General features: G+C 40.2%; 1 protein-coding gene across 1 annotated transcript in view; it reads right to left on the reverse strand.

Annotated features, from left to right (window-relative positions):
* fig4a (FIG4 phosphoinositide 5-phosphatase a) overlaps nucleotides 1–22,537 on the reverse strand; it is a 50,064-nt gene that overhangs the window by 13,142 nt on the left and 14,385 nt on the right. Inside the window, exons 8-21 of the mRNA XM_068343193.1 lie at nucleotides 22,145–22,273; nucleotides 20,735–20,835; nucleotides 19,886–20,048; nucleotides 17,687–17,784; nucleotides 14,657–14,790; nucleotides 14,055–14,171; nucleotides 12,773–12,818; nucleotides 12,164–12,312; nucleotides 11,829–11,995; nucleotides 8,629–8,767; nucleotides 7,379–7,437; nucleotides 6,895–7,042; nucleotides 6,635–6,718; nucleotides 4,128–4,326 (exon numbers count right to left, since the gene is read on the reverse strand). Of these exons, the coding sequence (XP_068199294.1) occupies nucleotides 4,128–4,326; nucleotides 6,635–6,718; nucleotides 6,895–7,042; nucleotides 7,379–7,437; nucleotides 8,629–8,767; nucleotides 11,829–11,995; nucleotides 12,164–12,312; nucleotides 12,773–12,818; nucleotides 14,055–14,171; nucleotides 14,657–14,790; nucleotides 17,687–17,784; nucleotides 19,886–20,048; nucleotides 20,735–20,835; nucleotides 22,145–22,273 (1,733 nt within the window). The remainder of the gene's footprint in view (nucleotides 1–4,127; nucleotides 4,327–6,634; nucleotides 6,719–6,894; nucleotides 7,043–7,378; nucleotides 7,438–8,628; nucleotides 8,768–11,828; nucleotides 11,996–12,163; nucleotides 12,313–12,772; nucleotides 12,819–14,054; nucleotides 14,172–14,656; nucleotides 14,791–17,686; nucleotides 17,785–19,885; nucleotides 20,049–20,734; nucleotides 20,836–22,144; nucleotides 22,274–22,537) is intronic.

Genomic DNA, 22,537 nt, shown 5'->3' on the forward strand with positions numbered 1-22,537 from the left:
ACTTTAGCAATGGGAAACATAACCTTAACCACATTGACACTGACTATCTGGTCTATCTGCCACTCTCTCTGTCTCTCTTTCTCTTTCCCTGTTCTTATCTTCCTTTGATTTCTTTTCCACCCAACCAGTCAAGGTGGATGGCCACCCAAAAGAGTCTGGGTCTTGCCCGGAGTTCCTTTCTCATCGAGGGAGTTTTTCTCCGCCACTGTCGCTTATGCTTGCTCTGGAGGGTTCAGTTGGGTTTCTCTGTCTGTTAAAGCGCTTTGAAATGTCTGTTGCCATGATTAAGCGCTATATAAATAAAACTTGATTGACTTGATTGATTACCCCTGCTGATTAAAAACAAGAGAATAAGAAATTAATGTATCTATTAGCTCTTCTGCTAACTGAAAACATGAGGTGAGATTAATGTCATTCCAACAGCCGTATTCTGTAAACATCTGAAAACCAAATTGCTCTGTCACAGCAAATCCATCCATCCATCCATCCATCCATTCTCTTCCGCTTATCCGCGGTCGGGTCGCGGGGGCAGCAGCTTAAGCAGAGAAGCCCAGACTTCCCTCTCCCTAGCAATTTTGTCCAGCTCCTCCGGGAGAATCCCAAGGCGTTCCCAGGTCAGCCGGGAGACATAGTCTCTCCAGCGTGTCCTGGGTCGTCCCCGGGGCCTCCTCCCGGTAGGACGTGCCCGGAACACCTCACCAGGGAGGCGTCCAGGAGGCATCCTGACCAGATGCCCGAGCCACCTCATCTGGCTCCTCTCGATGCGGAGGAGCAGCGGCTCGACTCTGAGTCCCTCCCGGATGACCTAACTTCTCACCCTATCTCTAAGGGAGAGCCCGGACACCCTGCGGAGGAAACTTGTTTCGGCCGCTTGTATCCGGGATCTTGTTCTTTCGGTCACGACCCACAGCTCGTGACCATAGGTGAGGGCAGGAACGTAGATCGACCGGTAAATCGAGAGCTTTGCCTTTCGGCTCAGCTCCGTCTTCACCACGACGGACCGATACAAAGTCCGCATCACTGCAGACGCTGCACCGATCCGCCTGTCGATCTCCCGTTCCATTGTACCCTCACTCGTGAACGAGACCCCGAGATACTTGAACTCCTCCACTTGGGGCAGGATCTCATCCCCAACCTGGAGAGGGCACTCCACCCTTTTCCGACTGAGATTTGGAGGTTCTGATTCTCATCCCAACCGCTTCACACTCAGCTGCGAACCGCTCCAGTGAGAGTTGGAGATCACGGCTTGATGAAGCCAACAGCACCACGTCATCTGCAAAAAGCAGAGACGCAATACTGAGGCCACCAAACCGGACACCCTCAACGCCTTGGCTGCACCAAGAAATTCTGTCCATGAAAGTTATGAACAGAATTGGTGACAAAGGGCAGCCTTGGAGGAGTCCAACCCTCACTGGAGTGGTCACCTTATCGTGGTGGAGGGGTTTGTGTGTCCCAATGATCCTAGGAGCTAAGTTGTCTGGGGCTTTCTGCCCCTGGTAGGGTCACCCATGGCAAACAGGTCCTAGGTGAGGAACCAGACAAAGGACTGCTTGAAGACCCTAAATGACGATTAAAAACATTAGAACACGTTTTCCTTTGCCCGGATGCGGGTCATCGGGGCCCCCCTCTGGAGCCAGGCCTGGAGGTGGGGCTCGAAGGCGAGCGCCTGGTGGCTAGGCCTGCACCCATGGGGCCCGGTCGGGCACAGCCCGAAAGGACAACGTGGGTCCCTCTTCCCATGGGCTCACCACCTGTGGGAGGGGCCATAGGGGTCGGGTGCATTGTGAGCTGGGCGGTGGCCGAAGGCAGGGACCTTGGCGATCCGATCCCCGGCTACAGAAGCTGTCACAGCAAATCTTAATGTTATCCAAGTTAGTTAAGTTTTACGCTTGCTACAGTCGTGTTTTCTCAAACCAGACCAGATGCATTTCCCTGAGCACTAGGATGACAGATAATTAATAACTGAAAGGCTGTTACTTTCTGCTACGGCTGAATAGACTAATGGAAGACTTGACTGTGCACCCTGAAGTAAATCACAGAAGACATTCAGAAAGAAGACATTTCTAACCGCTTCTACTATGCTAAAAAAAAAACCCATAGTGGTCAGCATTTAACTGAGCTGTTTTCAGATCCTTAATTTGTGAATTAAGCACTGGTATTGTAAATAAACTCGGAATGCATCAATCTCACACATTACAAGGAAAGGGTACCAAATGACACGATAAACATAAATGTAGGCTAGACACCTGTTGCTTACCACATTTCACCTGATTAAATAAAAACAGACCAAATCCCACTGCTCATGTTGTACATGCAGTTCTTAATGATAGCTGGGCTTCAGGGAACAAAACCATACAATACCTCTGAAATCTGCTTTATTTCCCAGGAGCAACACTTTTATCAAATCCAACCAAAAATGTATAATGAAGGCACTGATTAATATGTTGCAGTCAGGCTGACTTAACAGTAATGTAACTTTTAATCTGCTTTGATCTGACAAATTCATTGTAAAAGTATTTAAAAGCCAACCACCAATGCTACAAACCAATACATGATTCCAACCTAATGGGAGTTTGGGTATCACTTGAAAAAAATGTTTATAGAATGTCTGCTGTCCGTATAACAAAATGCATATCTCTACAAAAATGAAAGAGCTGATCTGGATCAGCTTCCATGGTGACGTAACAACAGGAGTGATTGGTATCACTGCCTCTCCCTGGATAAGGTGAAGTTAGGTGTGTCCAGAACTGTTATAATGTTGTTGCTCAGAGCCAGTCGCACAAGTTACGCAGTAGTTGGTTGTACAAATCAACATAACTACTTCTATTCTATTACCCAAAGAAGAACAGAAGTGACCATGGTTATGTTCCATTTTTAATAGCAACGTGCCAGCTACGTCTCCCGCAAGTTTGATTGTGTGTGCGAACCACTTCACTTCACCTTGCTTCAACAGTGAGAATCTATACAAAAGTAGCTTTGCTCCGACCCTGACCGTCATAGAAGGACCACCCCCAACCCTATGGGACCCAGCAACTGCACCTGGGCTACACGTTTTTATCTTATTTACAGTTGCCTATGAGTATACTGAACACGCACACATAGGAAGGCTACACATGCCTACACACAGACGAAGAGCATTTTATATGTGTGTGCTACATTTAATAGCAGATGCCCGTAACAGCCTGTTCTCAGCAGAGTCCATTTGAGCGACTTTCAAACAGCTAAAATTCAGGACCTCGGATCAGTTTGGTGAAATACATTTTGAATACAGTGTAGCTGCACATCTGGCAGCAGTGTGAAATTGATTAAAGAGTATAAAATGGGACCTTGAATGTTGTATGACCAGAATGACCAAAGACAGCTCTTTTGATGAAGGTTATTGATACAAAAAGAAAGATGGTTTTAACAACAAAATTAATTCATGACTACATCAAATACCCATTTATAATAAATTTATGATGACTATTAAAAAAGATATCACAAAAATTCAGCTGAAACCACTGCAATGTCGATTACAAACCAAAGTCATCCAGCGATACCTTGGAAGTTGTATTATAAGTGCTAAGTGCCAGGTGTTGTACTGAATGACACGCAAGGGGTCATTTCAATTACCACCTGATCAAGAGTAACTCCTTTTTCCTACCAAAACGTACAAAAATGATATGAGAGTGCAGAGGAGCATGGGATCTCGAGCAAGACTGAAAATACAGCTTATGAGTAAGAGGTTCCTCCATCTGACACAAACAAAAACCAGAACTCATTTTGTCTGGAGGACTTCTGGGACATTTAGACAGAAAAATACAATTAAGATGATATATCCAAATTGAAGAGCAAAATGTTTTTGAGGCCAAAAATACAGGCAAGTAGCTTCAACACGGCCTAAATTGCAATGACATTTCGCTAGAGGCCTGAGGAGAGATTACATATCCTTGACTCATAAGAGGATCTCATTTAATAGACAGCTTTATTTCCTCTGTATCAAACAATGTAGCTCCATAGAGATACAAATTTAGACTTTGTTTACTTGTGCTCCCAATTACTCCTCCAAGTTTTTTTTAATATATTAAATATAATTATCATGTCAATGCGTCACCAGACTTGTCAGAAAATGCTTTGTGTTTTCATACCTCCTGCGTACGAGAGCTCTCCCCAGACTCTGTTAGCAGTTTGATGGGGGTAGAGCGCTGGGACACGGGCCCATCATCATCACGGTCCTCCTCTGAATCATCCTCTGAAGTACTGCTAATGGCCTCCTCACTAGGGGGAGGAGGTGCACTGGCTGCAGTCTTCCTCTGGAGCAGAGTCTCCTCCTTGTTGCTCTTGTTGCTGCCAAGATCCACAAGGACACAAACAACCACATTCATGCACAGCCACATTGGGTCTATTATAGGCAAACTGGTTATAAAAATAGGACTAATGCTTATTTTAAATAGTAATAAATAGCATGACAATTTTTAAATGTTGGAAATTCTACAGAGCACTAATTCTCATCTGGTAAATTTGGTTGCTAGCAAAAGATTGATTTATAGTGATTAAGAAATAAATCATTAACAATTTACGACAATTTACCGTTATTCTGAAACTTTACAATGAAAATGGGGCACCACCCTTGAAACAATTGCTTCTGACAAAAATCTGGCATTTCTGCCAGGTTTGGTTTGTGTTAAAAGTTTCATTAAGTCCATTATAGCTAAACCTTGAGATCAATCACCACTCACGAGACCTGAGGAACATGGCCAGGTAATACTACAGCAAATAAAAATCGGTGAATCAACCAAAAATCAATCAACAGAGATTCCTGCCGTTTTTTAGTGGTTCTCATTCAATAATTTGGGAAGGAATTCATCAGCCAGATGTAACTTCAGCATAACCACCTGTGAGATGACGTCTCTTATGTACTCCCCTTGTTTGATTCTAGCTCTATCTGGTTTTTACATCTACATGCAGTCGTAAACAGGGCCCAAGCCTAAAACAAAACGCCCCTTTGGAACAATTTTCAAGAGGTCCAGGGGTATCTTGAAAATGTTCAGGGAAAAAGGAACGTGCCCAAATAAAAAGATATGCCCAAATAACAAACTTAAGGCTGGTAATTATTGCTGGTTATTATTCTTGACAATTAATCTTTTGGACTTAGGAAGAAGATCCCAACTTTGCCAGAATCTATTTCTTGTACATTCTTCATGCTACAACTGCCAACATGGTGGCACAATTATATTTTTTGTTCAGAGACACATCGCAGCATTCTCTCCTCAGAATGACTATTTCAAGTCTGAGATTTAGTAGTGGCTTTCAGGTTTGAGGGCATAATGTTCAATAAACACTGTGTAAATTTTGGCATGTTTACAACATGGGTTTTGTGTATTAATGTGCATTGATTTGAGCAATTAAAGCAATTTTTTCCACTCAGAACCTATACTGCAGCTGTATGCTAATATCTAAATCTAGCTCAATTAGATCTACACCCATACATTTGGTCTGTATTTTATGTTCATGTTCAGTTGAGCTACGATCAAACATTGAGGTGTGATTAATAATGACCGACTACTCAATCATGTGGTCACTTATTTTGTCACACCTGGTGGAAAATTTCCACAAGGGCCAAGTATCGATGTTCTTTTATTACTTTGTTTGTTTTCATATAAACAACTATTCCTGTGTTGACGCCAGAAAGGGTACTTTGTGGAAGCTAACAGCGTTCCATAAAAAGAAAAAACACAAAAAGAACACACAGGAAGCTGTCTGCACACTGTTTAAGACATCAGGTGTGGCGAAGTAGTGGTTATGCTGTGAGGAGAAAAATATGAAGAATGGAGAAAAAGCTCTGCATCGTTCTGTTTTCGAAGAATACATGAGTACAAATACATGCAATATAACGCGCACACACACCACACGCACGCACGCACACACGCACAATCAAAACAAAAACAGGGGAAAAGCTCGAGCCATGCTTTTGGTTACCTGAGAACACTGTGTCAAATGAAGCTGTGTGTATGAGGGCACAGTGACATGTAATTTAATGCATAAAAAATGAATTACTAAATTAACTACAAAATTTGTTTCAAAAGCTAAAGATACCCTGGCTGCTGGAAAATACAGATGTATTTTCTGCAAAAGTTTAGACCATAAACTTTTGCAGAAAAATAGTAGAATAAAATAAAACCCCAAGCATAGAGAACATAGAGAACCTGGAGGACAGAATGTGGAAAGCAGAGAGCCTATACTACTTTTAGACCCAGTCTCCATGAAGGGAGGACATGCTCCACTAGCACAGATACACAGTGACCCAGCATGCACTGCTGGGGCCAACATATAAAAGTGTCACAACAAAATTATGCCTCGATACCAAAGCTTTGTGGCCCTAGGCCACAATGACATAAATCACTTATGTGAACAAGCTCCATACTCATTGTAATCTGTGTCTGCTGAGAACCAGTAGCAGAGCTACCAATCTGCTGTGATGGATTCCCAAAGGAGCCATTCAGTAAACCCAAAATTCAATGAATTTGTCCTGTGTTTTTATAGATGTGGATAGATCATCCCCCTGTCAGACATGTTCATATAGACAAAGATAACATAGATACACCACCTTTATTGTCATCATAAATTCACCACGCAGTGAGTAAAACTCACTCACCTCAGAACTGATTTTCCTGTTTCTTCTGGTTTGCGAACTGTAAATGGACTTGGATCCACTCCTAATGTCTTGGGCATGAATTCCCTTTTATGAATAAAAATGAGACGTGAACCCATAAGACATTCTGCAACACTTGTCATATACTGTACAATTCTATATATAACAGGTATCAATATGCACACATCAACAAACAGTTTACCAACATTCAAGCACCAAAACTATAATAGGTGTTTTACTTGGTTGCATGTTTGTGTATTCACCTTGCAGAATTGGTCATGGCAGTGCAGAATGTGTCATCAAAGGACGTGAGCTCATACGGTTTGAAGAATTCAGTGTATATGTCAATACTCTCATCAAAGCGGTTCACTCTCTTTACTTTAACCCTCTTCATTGTGTCCTCACAGGGTACTGCACCCACACACAGGAGGGCAGAAATGGGATCCAAACACACACAAACGACAAAAACAAAACAAAACAATGAATTTGCCCTTCTAACAAGTATCGGCTTTACAGCCTACATCTGGTATGTTCTGTGCCTTCCTCCACATAAAACCGACATTTCCATTTTTATCCAATCAGCGCAATATCTTTTACGTAATGGACCTTGAATTTTTTTTTTAATTTTAGAATGTTAATATACAGTAAATTACTATTTTCATAAAACATCATAACATTTATCTGTAGCATGTATATAATATATACAATATACAGTATGTTACATAGATACCAACACTGAAGCGATACCTTCATCGTAGGCCACAGGAAGGTAAGACAGGATTCCCTCTGACCACCACAGTGTGTAGCTGTAGACAGACAGAACCCATATGTTAGAACCTTCCACTGATAAGTGAGTATTCTGCCGGCTTTGCCAACAGGAAGTTAACCAGGATCCAAAGATTGAATTGCTTGGACCACATACTGTAAAATGCCTGGACACCACAACCTTTTTTCAATACAATCATTTTGAATAAAAGGACTGATTGTGATTTAGTTTTTCTGTTACTAAATGAATTTGAGAGTGTGGCTACCAAGTTCAACAGTCATTGTACTTGTAAGGAATAACAGCTGCGTAATAGTGCACTGGTCGCATCTGGCAGACAACTGGTTGTAGTTGTGACATCAACTTGGTCAGATGATATAATGCAACATAGCGAATTCATGTTGTATAATTTATATAACCTATAAAACATTAATGATTTAACATTGGTAGATGTGAAATTAATGACCAAATGGTGAGCATTTAACACACTCTTCCAACATCTCTGACTGACCAGCAAGCAGTTTCATGTCCCAGGAACATATGGGCGTGGCCACTACTTATATGTTACTCCCTTTTTCACTATCATATTTTGAAAAACTGACACCACTCATATGTTCACATGCTTTGATCTTTTCATCAACCATAGCTGAAATCAAACCCTTGGTGACAATTTGAAGGCTTAACCTCCTCACATGAGGCTCGTGATCTATCAGCTGATCTGCACAGTTTCCCAGGATGCACTGAGCTCTTGGGGTCACCTTGCAAACCTGCTACAACAAAATTATATCTCGTATCTATATCTGTAAAATAATCCTTCAGCTTGTGCTCACAATTACACAAAAATCTACCTGCTTCACCAACCATGGAGTTTTACAGCTTCCACTCACAACTGAGTTATACCTATAAGACTCTACAACCTCGAGGTGTTCCCGGCTGTTCTATTATATAATTGGGAAACTGTCAGAGCTCTTCTCATAAGAAAAAAGCATGAATGAGTCACGTTGCTGATCTGAAGGACAGATCCTTTTAATTTAAAGGATTGTGACTCGTAGCTCTGTGTTTGTGAATGTTTCCACATCTCATCATGTAGTGTAGGAACACAGTTTTTGTACTAAAGTGTCCAAGTGAATTTTTATACAAGTATAAATGTTTATCAATATTTGGATTTAGATTCTGTCATGTGTTGCATGTTTATTTAGTAGTTATGTGTACAGGTAGTAGTATGAGTGCCTACCTGCGTCTGTTCTGTGGGAGGCACATGGTGTTCCTCTGATGCAGGTAGAAGTCTGTCGGCAGCTCCCAAAGGTGTGGCTTGGACTCTGACGGTTGGTAGACTTGGAGAAACAGGTTGATGGCATCCTGTCTGTCAGCGTCTGGAGGAAAAAGTCGTGTTCGTAACAATACATTTTTGAGAAAAGTGAGAAAATACTTTTTCCAGATTTCATCATTTTTCACATTTTAATGAGAATCTAGATAGTATACTGTGTGCATACTTATGTCCAATCTTGTGTAAATAAATCCATTGACAGCCAATTAATATTCAAGACTCATCAGTCAATCATTTTAGTTATTTTTCCGGCTTTTGCTACTGTTTGTCGTGTTCTTGTGCGATTAAATTGTTCTTTCACCATGAGGTGACATTCATTGGAATAAATTGCACTGAATAAGTAAAAATATGGAACAGCTTCATAAAGGTTATATCTCATGTGTCAACCAAACCAGCTGTACAACAGCTCAACAACAAAGATGATGACCTGAGATATGGTGGAATGCTTTGGGAGAAGCTGATAATTCTGTCACAATGTCAAAACAGACCGATAACGTCAATCAATGAGAGTTTCAATGCATAGATTTATTGGGCTTCTGTAGCGGAGACAATTTATTTATAGAGCAATTTGGGTTTGGGCTCAGTCTGCTGTCATTAATCCCCGAATGTTTTTCAGCTGCAAAAACTTAATCAGGTTTATTAGCTTGGTGTGTGGAGACGCATGCTTCTCATTTATGCTGCACCAGGTTCAATTCCTGGAATCTGCAGCCCTGTAGGCCAGTCCCACGCCCGGATAAATGTAGAGGGTTGTGGCAGGAAAGGCATCCGACGTAAAAAACTTTGCCAAACAAATATGAGCCTCCATCTATAATGGAAAAAGGATGACACATTGTGGCGACGGGACAAGATGAAAGGAGGTTGTTCTATCACTGAATTCGTATTTCAAGGTATACTAAGTGAACGTGGACTGTATCAGTCCAGTGATCACAGGGAATTAAATGACATTATGAGAAGGCAAAGGAAGACGACAAGATCCACTGAATGGTCACTAAAGTGTTATTTTGTTTGCACCATGCAGTCACACAATACAATTAATTTAAAATATTGTATAGGTGATAATATGCAATATAGCAAATTCAATATATCAAATACAAAAACTAATAATATGATCCTAGTTGCAAATTGGAAAAGATGGACAAAAAGAAAACAACAGATAAAAATCATATAAGCTGCTTTGAGAACATTGTTCACCAGGACCAACTGTCGTCAAATTTGCTGAAGATAGAATGTTTTCTGTAGGTTTGATATGGCCAAACTCACCTTATATTTTATATGAAATACCAAAAACAACAATCACTAACTAAGGTCAATGTAAAGTATGTTCATAGTATGATGAAGCCAGAATGAATAGTTTGCCAGATAAGAGTACACTGATGACACCCCCCTTCTTCTGAGCAGAAAGAAGGAGAAAGTGTATTGAGCATGTACACTGAACAAAAATATTAATGTAACACTTTTCATTTTTGCTCCTATTTTTAAATGTAAAACATTTTCTAGATACACAAAATAACCATTTAACCATTTCTCTCAAACATTGTTCACAAATCTGTATAAATATGTGATGGTGAGCTCTTCTCTTTTGTCGAGATAATCCATCCCACCTCACAGATTTGGCACATCAAGATGCTGATCAGACGGCATGATTACTGCACATGTCTGCCTTAGACTGGTCACTATAAAAGACCACTCAGAAATGTACAGATGCCGCACGTTTTGAGGAAGCGTGCAATTGGCATGCTGACAGCAGGAATGTCCACCACAGCTGTTGCACATGAATTGAATGTTCATTTCTCCACCATGAGCCATCTCCAAAGGCGTTTCAAAGAATATTGCTATGCATCCAACCAGCCTCACAACCACAGACCACTTGTAACCACACCAGCCCAGGACCTGTACATCCAGCAAGTTCACCTCTGAGATCATCTGAGACCAGCCACTCAAACAGCTGCCGAAACAGTTGGTTTGATAACCAAAGATAATCTGCACAAAACTGTCAGAAACTGTCTCAGGGAAGCTCTTCTGAATGCTCGTCGTCCTCATCGGAGTCCAGTTCGTCGTCATAACCGACATTCATTGGAGAAGTGTTTTTTTCACGGATGAATCCCGGCTTACACTTTTCAGGGCAGATGGTAGATAGTTTGTGTGGTGTCACGTGGGTGAGCGGTTTTCTGATGTCAATGTTGTGAATTGACTGGCCCATTATGGACGAAAAACACAGGTGACGAGATGCTGAGGCCCATTGTTGTGCCGTACATCCAAAAACATCACTTCATGTTGCAGCATGATAATGCACAGCCCATGTTGCAAGGATCTGTACACAATTCTTGGAAGCTGACAACATCTCAGTTCTTTCACGGCCAGCATACTCAATGGCCAAGTCACCCACTGACTATGTTTGGGATGCTTTGGATCGATGTTCCAGTTCCCGCGTGTTCCAGTTCCTGCCAATATCCAGCAACTTCACACAGCCATTGAAGTGGAGTAGACCGACATTCCATTGGCCATAATCAACATCCTTACTGACTGGTGTTCTGAGTCCCCAGACCCCACCAATGAAATAAAACTGCACATTTCAGAGTGGCCTTTTACTGTGGCCAGTCTAAGGCACACCTGTGTGGGAATCAATCTGTCTGATCTGCATCTTCACAGATGCCTGTGAGGCGGAATGGATTATCTTGGCAAAAGAGAAGGGCTCACTGTCACAGATTTAGACAGATTTGTGAACAGTATTTGAATGGTTATTTTGTCTATGTAGAATGTTTTAGGTCTTTGAGTTCATCTCATTAAAAAAATGCTTTGCTTATAATTTTGTTCAGTATACTTGCGCTGATTGCATTGCAATTTGTCCACGTTTCTGAAGAACTCTGATACTGAGATGAGTTCTGACATACACTAAAGAGTAAAATACAGTAAATATCAGGTACTTTGTGTGTGTATATTTGTACATGTATTGCCTGAATGTAATATGTAACACAGTACACACATCACTTTGTGCAAAGCTTAACCTAAAAATGTTCGAGGATAGGGCGTTCTGACAAAGTCAGACTTTTATTTGGATTTTGGGTACAGTAAATAAAAAAAGTAGATGGCATCTCTGTACAACACACCTGAGAAAGCATTGCTGTAGTAGCGTGACAGTGTCTGCATGATGTCTTTGGAATGTTGTGTCCATGGAGCGATCTTGCGGTAGGTCTTGACTCTGTGGACCAACTGGGAGCCTCCATACTGGAGCGACAATGTGTCTCCATGGTCCTCATAGAGCTCCTCAAACAGCCTGGGCCACACACCGGTAATATGCAAACACACATGAGCAAGTTCATCAAAAAATGGTCCTGCCCTTTTCAGTTGTTGCTTTAATAGACAGTTGGGTTGTTGGGGGACAAACGACACAGACAAGAAAAAACACACAGATATACAATTTGTGATAAATAAGATGCTTTACCTCACACAGTCAGTATCAAACTGGAGTTTAGGCTTATCAATCATTCCTAGTGCATATAGCTGATAGGCCAGCGCACACTTTCCCACCATGAACTGGGCAGTGTTGGTCCTATCCAGACAGTCCACACAGTTGGTCCGCAAGACACCGGTCTGAAACAACAAACAAACTCACTAACAAACTCATTCATCTGTAGGATAGTTTACTGCAAAAGGCAATTAGTGTGACATTAACAACAAAATTACACTAAATGTAATTGGTAGCAATTAAATAAGAGTAAACATGTTACATAACTCTAGGAACAAAACTGTTTATACAATAACCTTTTCATGACAACTTTTAAAACCTCTAATTATGCAGTTACATGTACTGTATTGACCCAGTTTGGTAGCTATAGCAATGAATGCTCAGTGTGTCAAACAAAAAACAACTAAAATCTGCTTCAGTAGTACCATGATTTTTGTAACTGAAATGATTAACATTATTCAAACAGATCCCCTTTCCAGTGTACAAAACTATACACAAATCCGCAATTGACAAAAAATTTAGTGCCTTCTAAAAACAGAATCATGGGATCAAAGTTACATCAAACCTATTCACTCTGTGACATACCTGCACTCGACCACTGGCGGTGATGTGTCCACCCAGATCTCCCCATCTAAAAGAATATATTAAGTAATTTACTAATTTTAACCATAAAATAGAATGCTACCTCTAATAGATCATTTGAAACACACACTGTCAGTAATGCACATCATATCAAAATTATTATCAAGATTCACATTTCAACATGTAATATACAGTACATGCACAATATGCTCATATTGCTACAATTACTACTTCATTCATCACTTTAATAGTAATAAAGGGACAATTAGAGAGTGAAAACATGCCTCTAAATAATTCAGATGGGGAGCCTTGCAGACAGTTACAATGATTGTTAAAGCTATGGGCGGCACAGAGGCGCAGTGGGTAGGGCTGTTGCCTCACAGCAAGAAGTTTCCAGGTTCAATTCTACTCTGTATGGAGTTTGTATATTTGTGTCTGTATGTTTGTGTCTGCCCCACCACCACCACCACCACCACCAAAAACACGCAGCTTAGGCGAACTGGTCACACCAAATTGTCCGTAGGTGTGAGTCTGAAGATGAATGAATGAAAGCCTTTCTCAATGACCTCGCTAAAAGCTCATTTATTAGTTTTACATAACACATTTATAAATGTGTAGACATGATGAGAACAAATAAAAAGCGTTAACACATCACTCTGACCATCACATTATTACCAAAATGATTCATATAGGTTAAGGATATGAGTGCAGAATTAATTAAGTTATATCCATGTAGCAGCTTAGGCTGCGTCCACATATGAAAGCATTAGTCTTCAGCACACATGCATTACAAATAATACTAGACAGCACTGGGTAATGAACAGTAAGGGAAATAAATACAGGCCATGGTGTAGTAGTGGGGTTATGCAACTCAATGAATATATGGAAGAGATTAAGTACATGGACTGCAATCCAGACGGCTCTTTTCTCGGACACAGCAGCAATCAGGTATAAGTTCTATTAAATATTCATATCTGGAATGTTTTCAAAGCAAGCAGTGTCAATACATATACTATTATTGATATGTATGAATGGAAAAATGAAAAGAAAATTGAAAAATTAACTGAAATGATTCTTGGTTTTCAAATTAGTGTTCTCGATATGCAACCTAGCTCTGTGTCCAAAGATGACGACAAGCTCTACTCAGTTTTATTTGTATATATTAATATTTAAATTAAATGCAAAACCACTTACCAAACTGAAGAAAGACTGAAATCTGCTTCAAAAGAACATTTCAGCTTCCTCTGTTCTTAAGAGAAACGGTACGGATGAAGGAAATGCTCACCTGTCATCCGGTCTGAGGGTATGACAGTAGAAGTCGGAGCGATTGATGAAGAAACCTGTTCGTTTAACCACGGTCTCTGCTATCATACTGAGTCGGTCCAGGACGTTGCACAACTTACTGAGAGAAAAAAGAAACAGGATGATTGATCATTTTCATTGCTAATATTTCCTTTAATAAGAATAAACATAAACATTTCTCCTCATGGATAACGAAGCCTATCCTCAAATGTACTTTGGCACTTTGTCCTGCTTGTTCTTCCAAAAGCAAACTGTTAACATATACATGTTTATTCAGAAATCAACATTTGCCATTGTTTTATAATGGGACAATATTTAGAAAACCAAATCGGTTTTATTGTAAATGCTGCATCATGTTCATTTCAGGCAAACATTTCAAAACTGTAAGAGCTCCTGGTGTGGCTAAGTGTTTCTAAAAGCACCTGGAGAGCTTGATATTTTCACGAAAATGTGATTATTTTGTAATTTGTTTTTTTGTGAATAAACGTTTTTAAATTTAATAAAAAAGAAGAAGATATTTTCATGACAAAAGTATGACACTATTAAAGTAAATTTTAGCTCTGCATTGATAATTGTGCTGTCAACCTCTTGGTGTAGCGGGCCATGTCCCAGGCGATGTAGTCTATGCAGTTTTCTGGAGGAAGGAACTGATTGAGGTTGATCACAGCTGGGTAGAGCTCTTCACTCAGAATCTTCTCGTGTTTCCTCTTTTCTCGTTTCTGTAGCAGAGAGCGCAAGACATGTCACATGTACTGTATAATAAGAGCTGTAATGCCAGGGTGTGAATGTACAGTAAATGTACAATAGAATCCCTGCTGTGTAAAAGGGTCCAGCAGGTAGATTTTCTCTCTGATGCATTAAGGGCTTTCTTCCTTCTTCTCTAGGTGACCTCAGGCAAAAAAAAAAGAGCTGGTTTAAGTAGAGTTGAATGTCACAGGACAGAACCAATGCTGTGGTTAGATGAGAGGACATGTAGCACTATGGACTTCTTATTTACTTAAATATGCAAAGTTTATGATCAAGTCAACAGTAAATAAGTGACAGCTTGAAAACACTTATTGAAAATGGTAACCACCATTTTATTTAGTTCAAAATGCAGTGCTGTTCTCTAATCTTGCTAGTCTTCAGTGACAAGTTCTGTAGGCCAACATAAAATAACATTATGCAAGCATTTTGTCCACATTCTGTAAACAGTTATAAAAGAAGGCCCTTTTAAATTTCTTGGGGACCTTTGTATGAATTGTAGGATTTCTCAGCCTCAGTTATGCTCTCCACTGAGTTACATTCTAGCTATTATATAAATACTAAACAAATGTATTTTCTATTCAGTTTGTTTGTCAGGACATTTGTGCAAAAATTGGGGAAACTCTTGAGGGAATCATGGGAGCGGCGGACAGACAGGCAGGCTGACAACTTGAAGACAAAGTCTCTAGCCACGGCTATCACCGGAAAGAATAGACATTAAGAATCCTAAACTCACTATTTTTTGTTGAAAGTAGTGAACACCCTCCCTTTCTGCCTCTGTGACCTTCACTCACACTGTCCATTAAGTTAATTCTTTCACTCCACTACCCTTCCAACTGATGACCCTTGGTGATAATGGCTTATGTGCATCATTTAACATCTTATACATGTAGGCGTCTAAAAGCAACAAAACGGTCATTAAAATGCTGGTACTGTTTCCTCTCCCATTCAAGCACTTTGTCAAGGAGTCTGGCACAGGAAAACGTGTTTTCTAGACACAGATGAGAGACTAGAAATAAATTAAATACAGTACTCATACAAGCATGTGGGCTGTCCACGGGTGTATAGTGGCACATGATGGACGTAGTGATGATCATTATGAAGGCTGGAGATCCAGAAGGAAGACATGATTAAAATCAGCCTCACATGCACATGACAGGAGGCGGCTGAGCAGAGAACAGTTATGTGGGGTAGTTGCTGCCATTTTGATTTTTTTTCCTACTGAGGAAATTACAACTCCACAATTACATACGGACAAAAAGATATCAGCAATGAGAGGCTAAATATTATCACAAGCTACCAAAACAAATGGACTCTAATTAAGTCTGCTGGCTACAACAAAAGATACACACAGCAATCAATGATGACTGACAACACCTAGCTGACTCTGGTTGCCATCATGAAGAAAGTCATGATTTCATGGTCAATAGAGAAGTCTGCCTTCAGTGGAATACTGTTTAAAAGCAGGGCGTCCCCTCCCTTACTCCCCACAGTCTATGTGTATCACATGGCTGCAGCTTGTGCAGACCTCCGAGGTCTGCGATTGGTCCCTTGTCTCTTCCCATGAGAGTGACAACGTGAGCTACAGTTTCCATGGCTGTGTGCCCAAGCGTGTCCATGCATGTGTGCGACCAAAAAGCATACAGCAATCACTGCTAGACCACTAGCTCCAATGAGAAAACGTAAACCAGTTAGGCACGCAGGGAGAATGTGGAAAACAATATTGATTCAACTTTTCTTTTCTTTGTGTGTATTTTAGGGTCCATTGGTTTCAAGTCCGTTTCATGTGCTTTAAACGTCTTTGTTACCATTTCTGGGATTTTTATTTTCTCTGATGTTTCTCATCATTCAAAGGTAGTGTGATGACACATTCAACACAACATAAAATAACAAGTGTCTTTGTATGTCTCTTTGATTACTGCTTCCTGCATTTTGGAACACATGGCAGATGGAGATGATTGTTCATGAAATTATTTCAACGTCACCAGGAATGTCTCTGTGATTGCGAAAGTCAGCACAACAAATGACCTCCAAATTTAAAATTACACAATCACACCTTTTGTCATTATGTAACTTTAAGTGATTCCACAATCAGTTGAAGAATCCACTAACACTTCCTTCCGAATCTTACATAATCCTCATATAAAGAAGAAGACCATTTCTACGCCATCTCTTTGTTGACTCTTGCTCATTTTTCTTTTCATGAAAAACTGTATTTTTTTTCTTTCAAACAACCCACTGTTTCCTGCAGACCAAGTTTTCAAAAAATATGTATTCCTTCCTATATGTTTGTCTCATCTTATCCGAAGTTACAAACAGCAAAAGGCAGGAAATGAGAGCAAATCAAGTTCAATAACTGAGTAAAGAAGAACAAGAAAAAATTAACTGGACTTGTTTTAGGTTGACAAGAGATGTTTCATCTCTCATCCATGATTTCAAACAGAACTGAAAAAGCTTCTTGGATGAGAGATGAAATGTCTTCACCCAACCTAAAGTGAATCCATTTGATTCTTTTTTTCCTTCTTTACCATTACTTTCAGCTCTCCTACAGCCACTAATATGATACTGGCAGATATGAGCAACCTGTTGAGTGTCACAGCATGCACCGTGCAGCTCCATGTTTGCAATTCCACCATATGGTTCAGAATGTAGCGTTCAGCTACCAGAATCAGGCTCTTTGTATCAGTATGATTATCTTTTCTTGCAAGTCGTCAGTTCACACCATTTGTAATGGTCCAAAGTCACACTGGAAAAGTACATCTTTGTCTCTAAATCTAAATTAACCACACGTGTGTACATGTATATCATTAATATAAAAATATGACTACAATAAAAGCTTATGTGTGCAGCAGCAGTGTGTGAATGTGTTACCTTGACTAGATTGAGGATGATGATGGGAGAACCAAACCGTTGCAGCATTTGGTCAAAATGTAGAGCAGCTACATGAGCATATGGGTCAGCCTGGTCCACTGAAAGATAAGCCAAAGCCATTGCTTAACATTTAGGGCATTAAAAGCAACATGTTATTGAGCACTTACAACAATACAGGATCTTAGGTCATTGTATTTTATTCGGGAGTCTTTTTGAAATTAAGTTCTAACAAACAATTTAGATTAGGTAACTTGTTTAAATAGGGTCAGCCTCTTTCATGGATCCACGCATTGACCCTGCCTCGGGTCATGCTCATTGTTCACCATTGCATCCGCATCCATTGTCATGCTTCCATTCATTCTTTATTTTTAAATTAAGTTTAATGCCTCAATTTTCCACTCCTGTAGAGTCCCACACCTGTGGCCTGCCATGAATTTGCGACAGTGAAGCAGCCAGAAGAAAGATTAGAGGAAGTAGGTCAGACCATCTCACAGTTTATCCTATACAGTCTCTCACCAGTAACACAAAATCCACAATTCAAGCATGCCATTTTCAGGTTCTCACATTATCGTTTCATCATCCAGTGCACACGTACCCCTGCCTTGACATAGATACAGTTTATATCAATTCTTACATTCTTCCTGTACGTTTGGAAATTAAGGTTGATAATGACAGTGATGATGAAGAACACGAGAAGATCATGCAAGTCATAGACACATTGTGTACTCGTGTGTAACAATTAGTTTTGACATTCAAAGCAGGGATGAGGAAATTGCTGATGCATGGGCTGATATGGTCGTCTGTACTGCACACAAAGGCACTGTGACACGTTGTCTCCTCACAATGTCTCTCACCCACATTCATCTCTAACAGGTGTTTCTATACAGCTCACAAAGTAATCAAATACCACAATTATAATTACATGCATGTTATGGGTTGGTTTTATGTCAATGTCAGACTACACAATGTAGCAACAGACTGGAAAATCATTGGCAAGTGTAACCATTGGCATTGTTAGCAGTGGAGTGCAGAAAAGGCCCATTTAAACAGTTTAGAGATCACACATTCTGTCAAGTATTCTTTTTAAACAGTAAGAACAGACATGGCAGGAGACGTGATTATTTCCTTTTTTGCCTGGAGATCAATTAGAACAATAGGCAAGTGGAAGAAAACAACCGACACGTTGCCTTGCGGGTTCCTTAAACGGTTAACAGGAAAGAGTTACACCGTCCACAGTGCATTTTTCTCAGACTGTGTGAAAAGGTCCTTAAAAGTTCAATTATCATCTTTATGACGATAGTGACGTGCCGATACTTGAAACAGAACGCTGGCCATAACACTGTTAGACTTCACAACCTGGATCATTTTCATCTGCCAAGATATGTATCAGAAAATGAAAAAATAAAAAATGAATTCAGAAAGGGGTAATAAAGTTGAAAGAGCAAGTGAATCAAGGAAATTGATAGCCAAGTTAAACTTCTTTAAAGATGGACACAATAAGTCTCATTTTTATATACAAGTGAAGGTCACCAGAGGACAGAATGAAGCACAAAGTGGAGGAATAAAAATTCTGACTTAAGAAATGCTGTGCGTACGTAAAACTCCAAGTCTTGTTTACACACAGCATTCTCTGTTATCTGAGGCAACTGACCATCTACCTCTGACTGAGGTTTTGTGTCGAAGAGAAAGGGTATAAAGATTGGAACCAAGAGGGGGTGTCCTGCCTTCACCCGTTTTTTTAATATGTGTCCGAGTTCGGGAGAAGAATCTGCAAGGCTCAAAGACTTTTTTTCAACGCAATTTTCCCAATGACATTGTTCATTTCTCTTTACCAGGATATTTCTTGTTGTGGAAAGCTTCAAGACAGAATACACTCAGCATTACAAACGTATATAGCTGAAAACCTGCTGTGGTGTTCAATGCATAACTACTCAAGTAGGATATAGCATCATTGTTCATTTCTTATTTGGCTTTATGTGTCAGCACAAAACGAACATGAGGAGGATGTTCCATCCATCCTTAGACAGCTTCATCGTCTCATAAGCAGATGTTGTATAACTTGAGGTGAAAATGGGTAATAGAAAATCAAAGCCATGATACAATATAACACAAAATGCATGACAGTATTCTGCTTAAGGAGGACAGAGGCTGCACCTGTAAAAGCTAGGAAAGATGTGTGGTGTTAAGAAGGATTCTTACGTCGTATTGGGGGTTTTGGCATCATTGTGGAAATGTCCTGGGACCAGTAGAGTGGGACTGAACCTCGCACCTGGACATATGAGGAGTAACGTCCTGCCATGAAAGACATAACCGAGGCATCATGGACAATCTGCTCAGTCTCAACCTCATTAGCCACGTCTCCCTGGAGACGACAGGAAAACAAAGAAAATTCAAGCAAGTTTAGAAGGGAATCTGCGACAAGGTCCATTTAGTAGCTACTCAGAAGCTTTAATTTGGAGTTTCCTACTTGTTATGTCCAGCCCTTCGCTTATGTAGCCATTTACATGTTTTTTGTTCACTTTTTTTAGAAACATCATGTCTATCTGTGGGCGATGATCACGTGATACTATTCACAACCTTCTCTTTCCACATGAAATAGCACTTTGAGCTCATCAGCCTCTTTCATGGGATGCATCTAACATCACGTGGCATGATAGCCACCTCTGTAACATCATTAAAGGCTGCGCTTCTATAAGCCTGACGAGCGTCGGGGCTCCTGCTAGTATACATGCTGCCTCATTAACAGCTCATTATACAGCTACATGGAGTAGTCATCCTTGGCATTTGTTACAATCACATTAGTTGCAAGGAATTAAGAACAATGGGAGGACCCTGATGTCAGTTCTAAACTGAGATGACAGCAATACAAATATTAAGAGAAAACCTATGTTAGCTTCCAGTCTTTCTATTAAACACCAACAAAAACTGTTGTGGGAGGACTTTCAGATGAACCCCTTGGGATGAAACTGAGTCATCTCAAGAATCCCATTGGCTCTCAGCCTCATCTCCACTGTCCCTTCTTTCCTGTTGCCACAGCTACTGCCTTACCTCACAGTTGGCTCCTCTCTTAAGGAAGCGGGTCCCAGCAAATTTGCTGGAACGCCTGGCAATGAGGGTGATGTGCACAGGTCGACCATAGATCAGAAGTTCTGTGATCATTCGGTAAAGGAGGGATGGAACTAGAAATTTGTCAGTGATAGCATAATACAATAATCTGTCTGGAAAAATTTGGTGCTAATGTTAATAATAAATAAATTGTTTCTTTTTATAGACCACTAGTTCTGTCCACACAAACAACGCTTGCTCTGACCAATAACCAGATCATCTTTTTTTAAACATCATTGAATACTGGGATGATGATGGTGATGATATTCATCATTTACACAAAGCTTTTCTTTTAATTTAAAGTAATTTCTTTGTTGCATGCTTATGTAAGGTAAATTTCTTCCTTTACACTCTCTGCTGAGCCTAACTGCACTCATCTCTCTACTGTTGTCCGAATAAATAATACCAAGGCCAAACAGTTCTCTGAAATGTTCTAAGCTCAAAGCATCCACACATTGTCACTGTCACGGCAACAGTGTTGATATTAGACATCAGACTGCTGCAACACAAAGCCCTGGCGTTAATGTACCAATTCATTTAAAATGGGTTATTGAATGAACTAAGAGCAGCTAATTTTGATTGAAATGCAAAACGGCTGCATAATTTACTTTACTTCTGAATGTGAAGTATGCAAATCAGATGACAGAAAATAAATAATATCTGAAACCTGGGCCTAAGGCAGACTTTTATGATAATAAATCAGACTGTTTAGTCAGCTGTAGTCAAGCCTAAAAGTGTTCAGCAGCAATCCACACAGTCGTAATTCACCTCACATTATCCAGAAAATCACGCACATTTTTCTTTTTGGGTGTCGTTCAAATCCCTGCTATGTAACATGACAACAACAAAAAAAGGAAATCCATGATTTGACATCATTCTTATTTTGTATAGTTAAAAGTTCATTTATCTACTTAAATATGCACACAGTTTTTCTGAGTTGATAACAGATGAACAGATTATGTAAGCGTCAGTGTTACCATAGCTGATAACCAGTGCTTAATTGTGACAATATTTGTTTTGCTAAATCTCTAAAAACCAACACCATTTGCCACTGCAGCATTGGTGGTGAATCACACTCACAGTGCGATCCACGTGCAGCAAAAAGGCCACACACGCTGCTCTGAGGAATGAGGAGGAGGGAGACAAAAGAAGAACACACAGATGCAGGTGTGTCTGCTATCAGCGGATGATTGGTCGGATCATTTAAAGACCCTGATTTAACCCAGCACACAACTAGACAATGCATTTCTGTGGTTTATTTAAAACCTAAAGCAGCAAAGTATTAAAGCAGCACGTACAATTTAGAACAAAAGGCAACCTGTAAGGCACTAAAACTGATTAGAAAAAGGATACTGGACTGTCCACAAAAGCCATAGATTATATACATGAGCCAGTCTCGATGCACAATGTCCTTGATCCGTTCCAGCAGCTTCCCGTTCCACACGTATTTGTAGTACGGCTCGTTCTGGATCCCATATACCACTGTAGTGGAAGAGGAGGTACATACAATAAATCCTCTACGCCAGACCAAATTATCACTTTGAAAGCATTAAGCAGAAAGCTGAAGTGACGCGAGCTGTGGAACAGAATCATTTTTTGAAACACTGGCTGTAATTTGCTGTAGCTGAGATCCAAGTTACATCATGTTACAACACAGGTCATAAATAAATCAGCAACGGCAGGTCAAGTTGTTATTTCAAAGGATTTCCAATGTAGCCCAGCGAACAGCAGAAGAGGTAACTTAAT

The sequence above is a fragment of the Antennarius striatus genome, chromosome 19 (assembly GCF_040054535.1).
Source record: "Antennarius striatus isolate MH-2024 chromosome 19, ASM4005453v1, whole genome shotgun sequence".
Lineage (NCBI taxonomy): Eukaryota > Metazoa > Chordata > Actinopteri > Lophiiformes > Antennariidae > Antennarius > Antennarius striatus.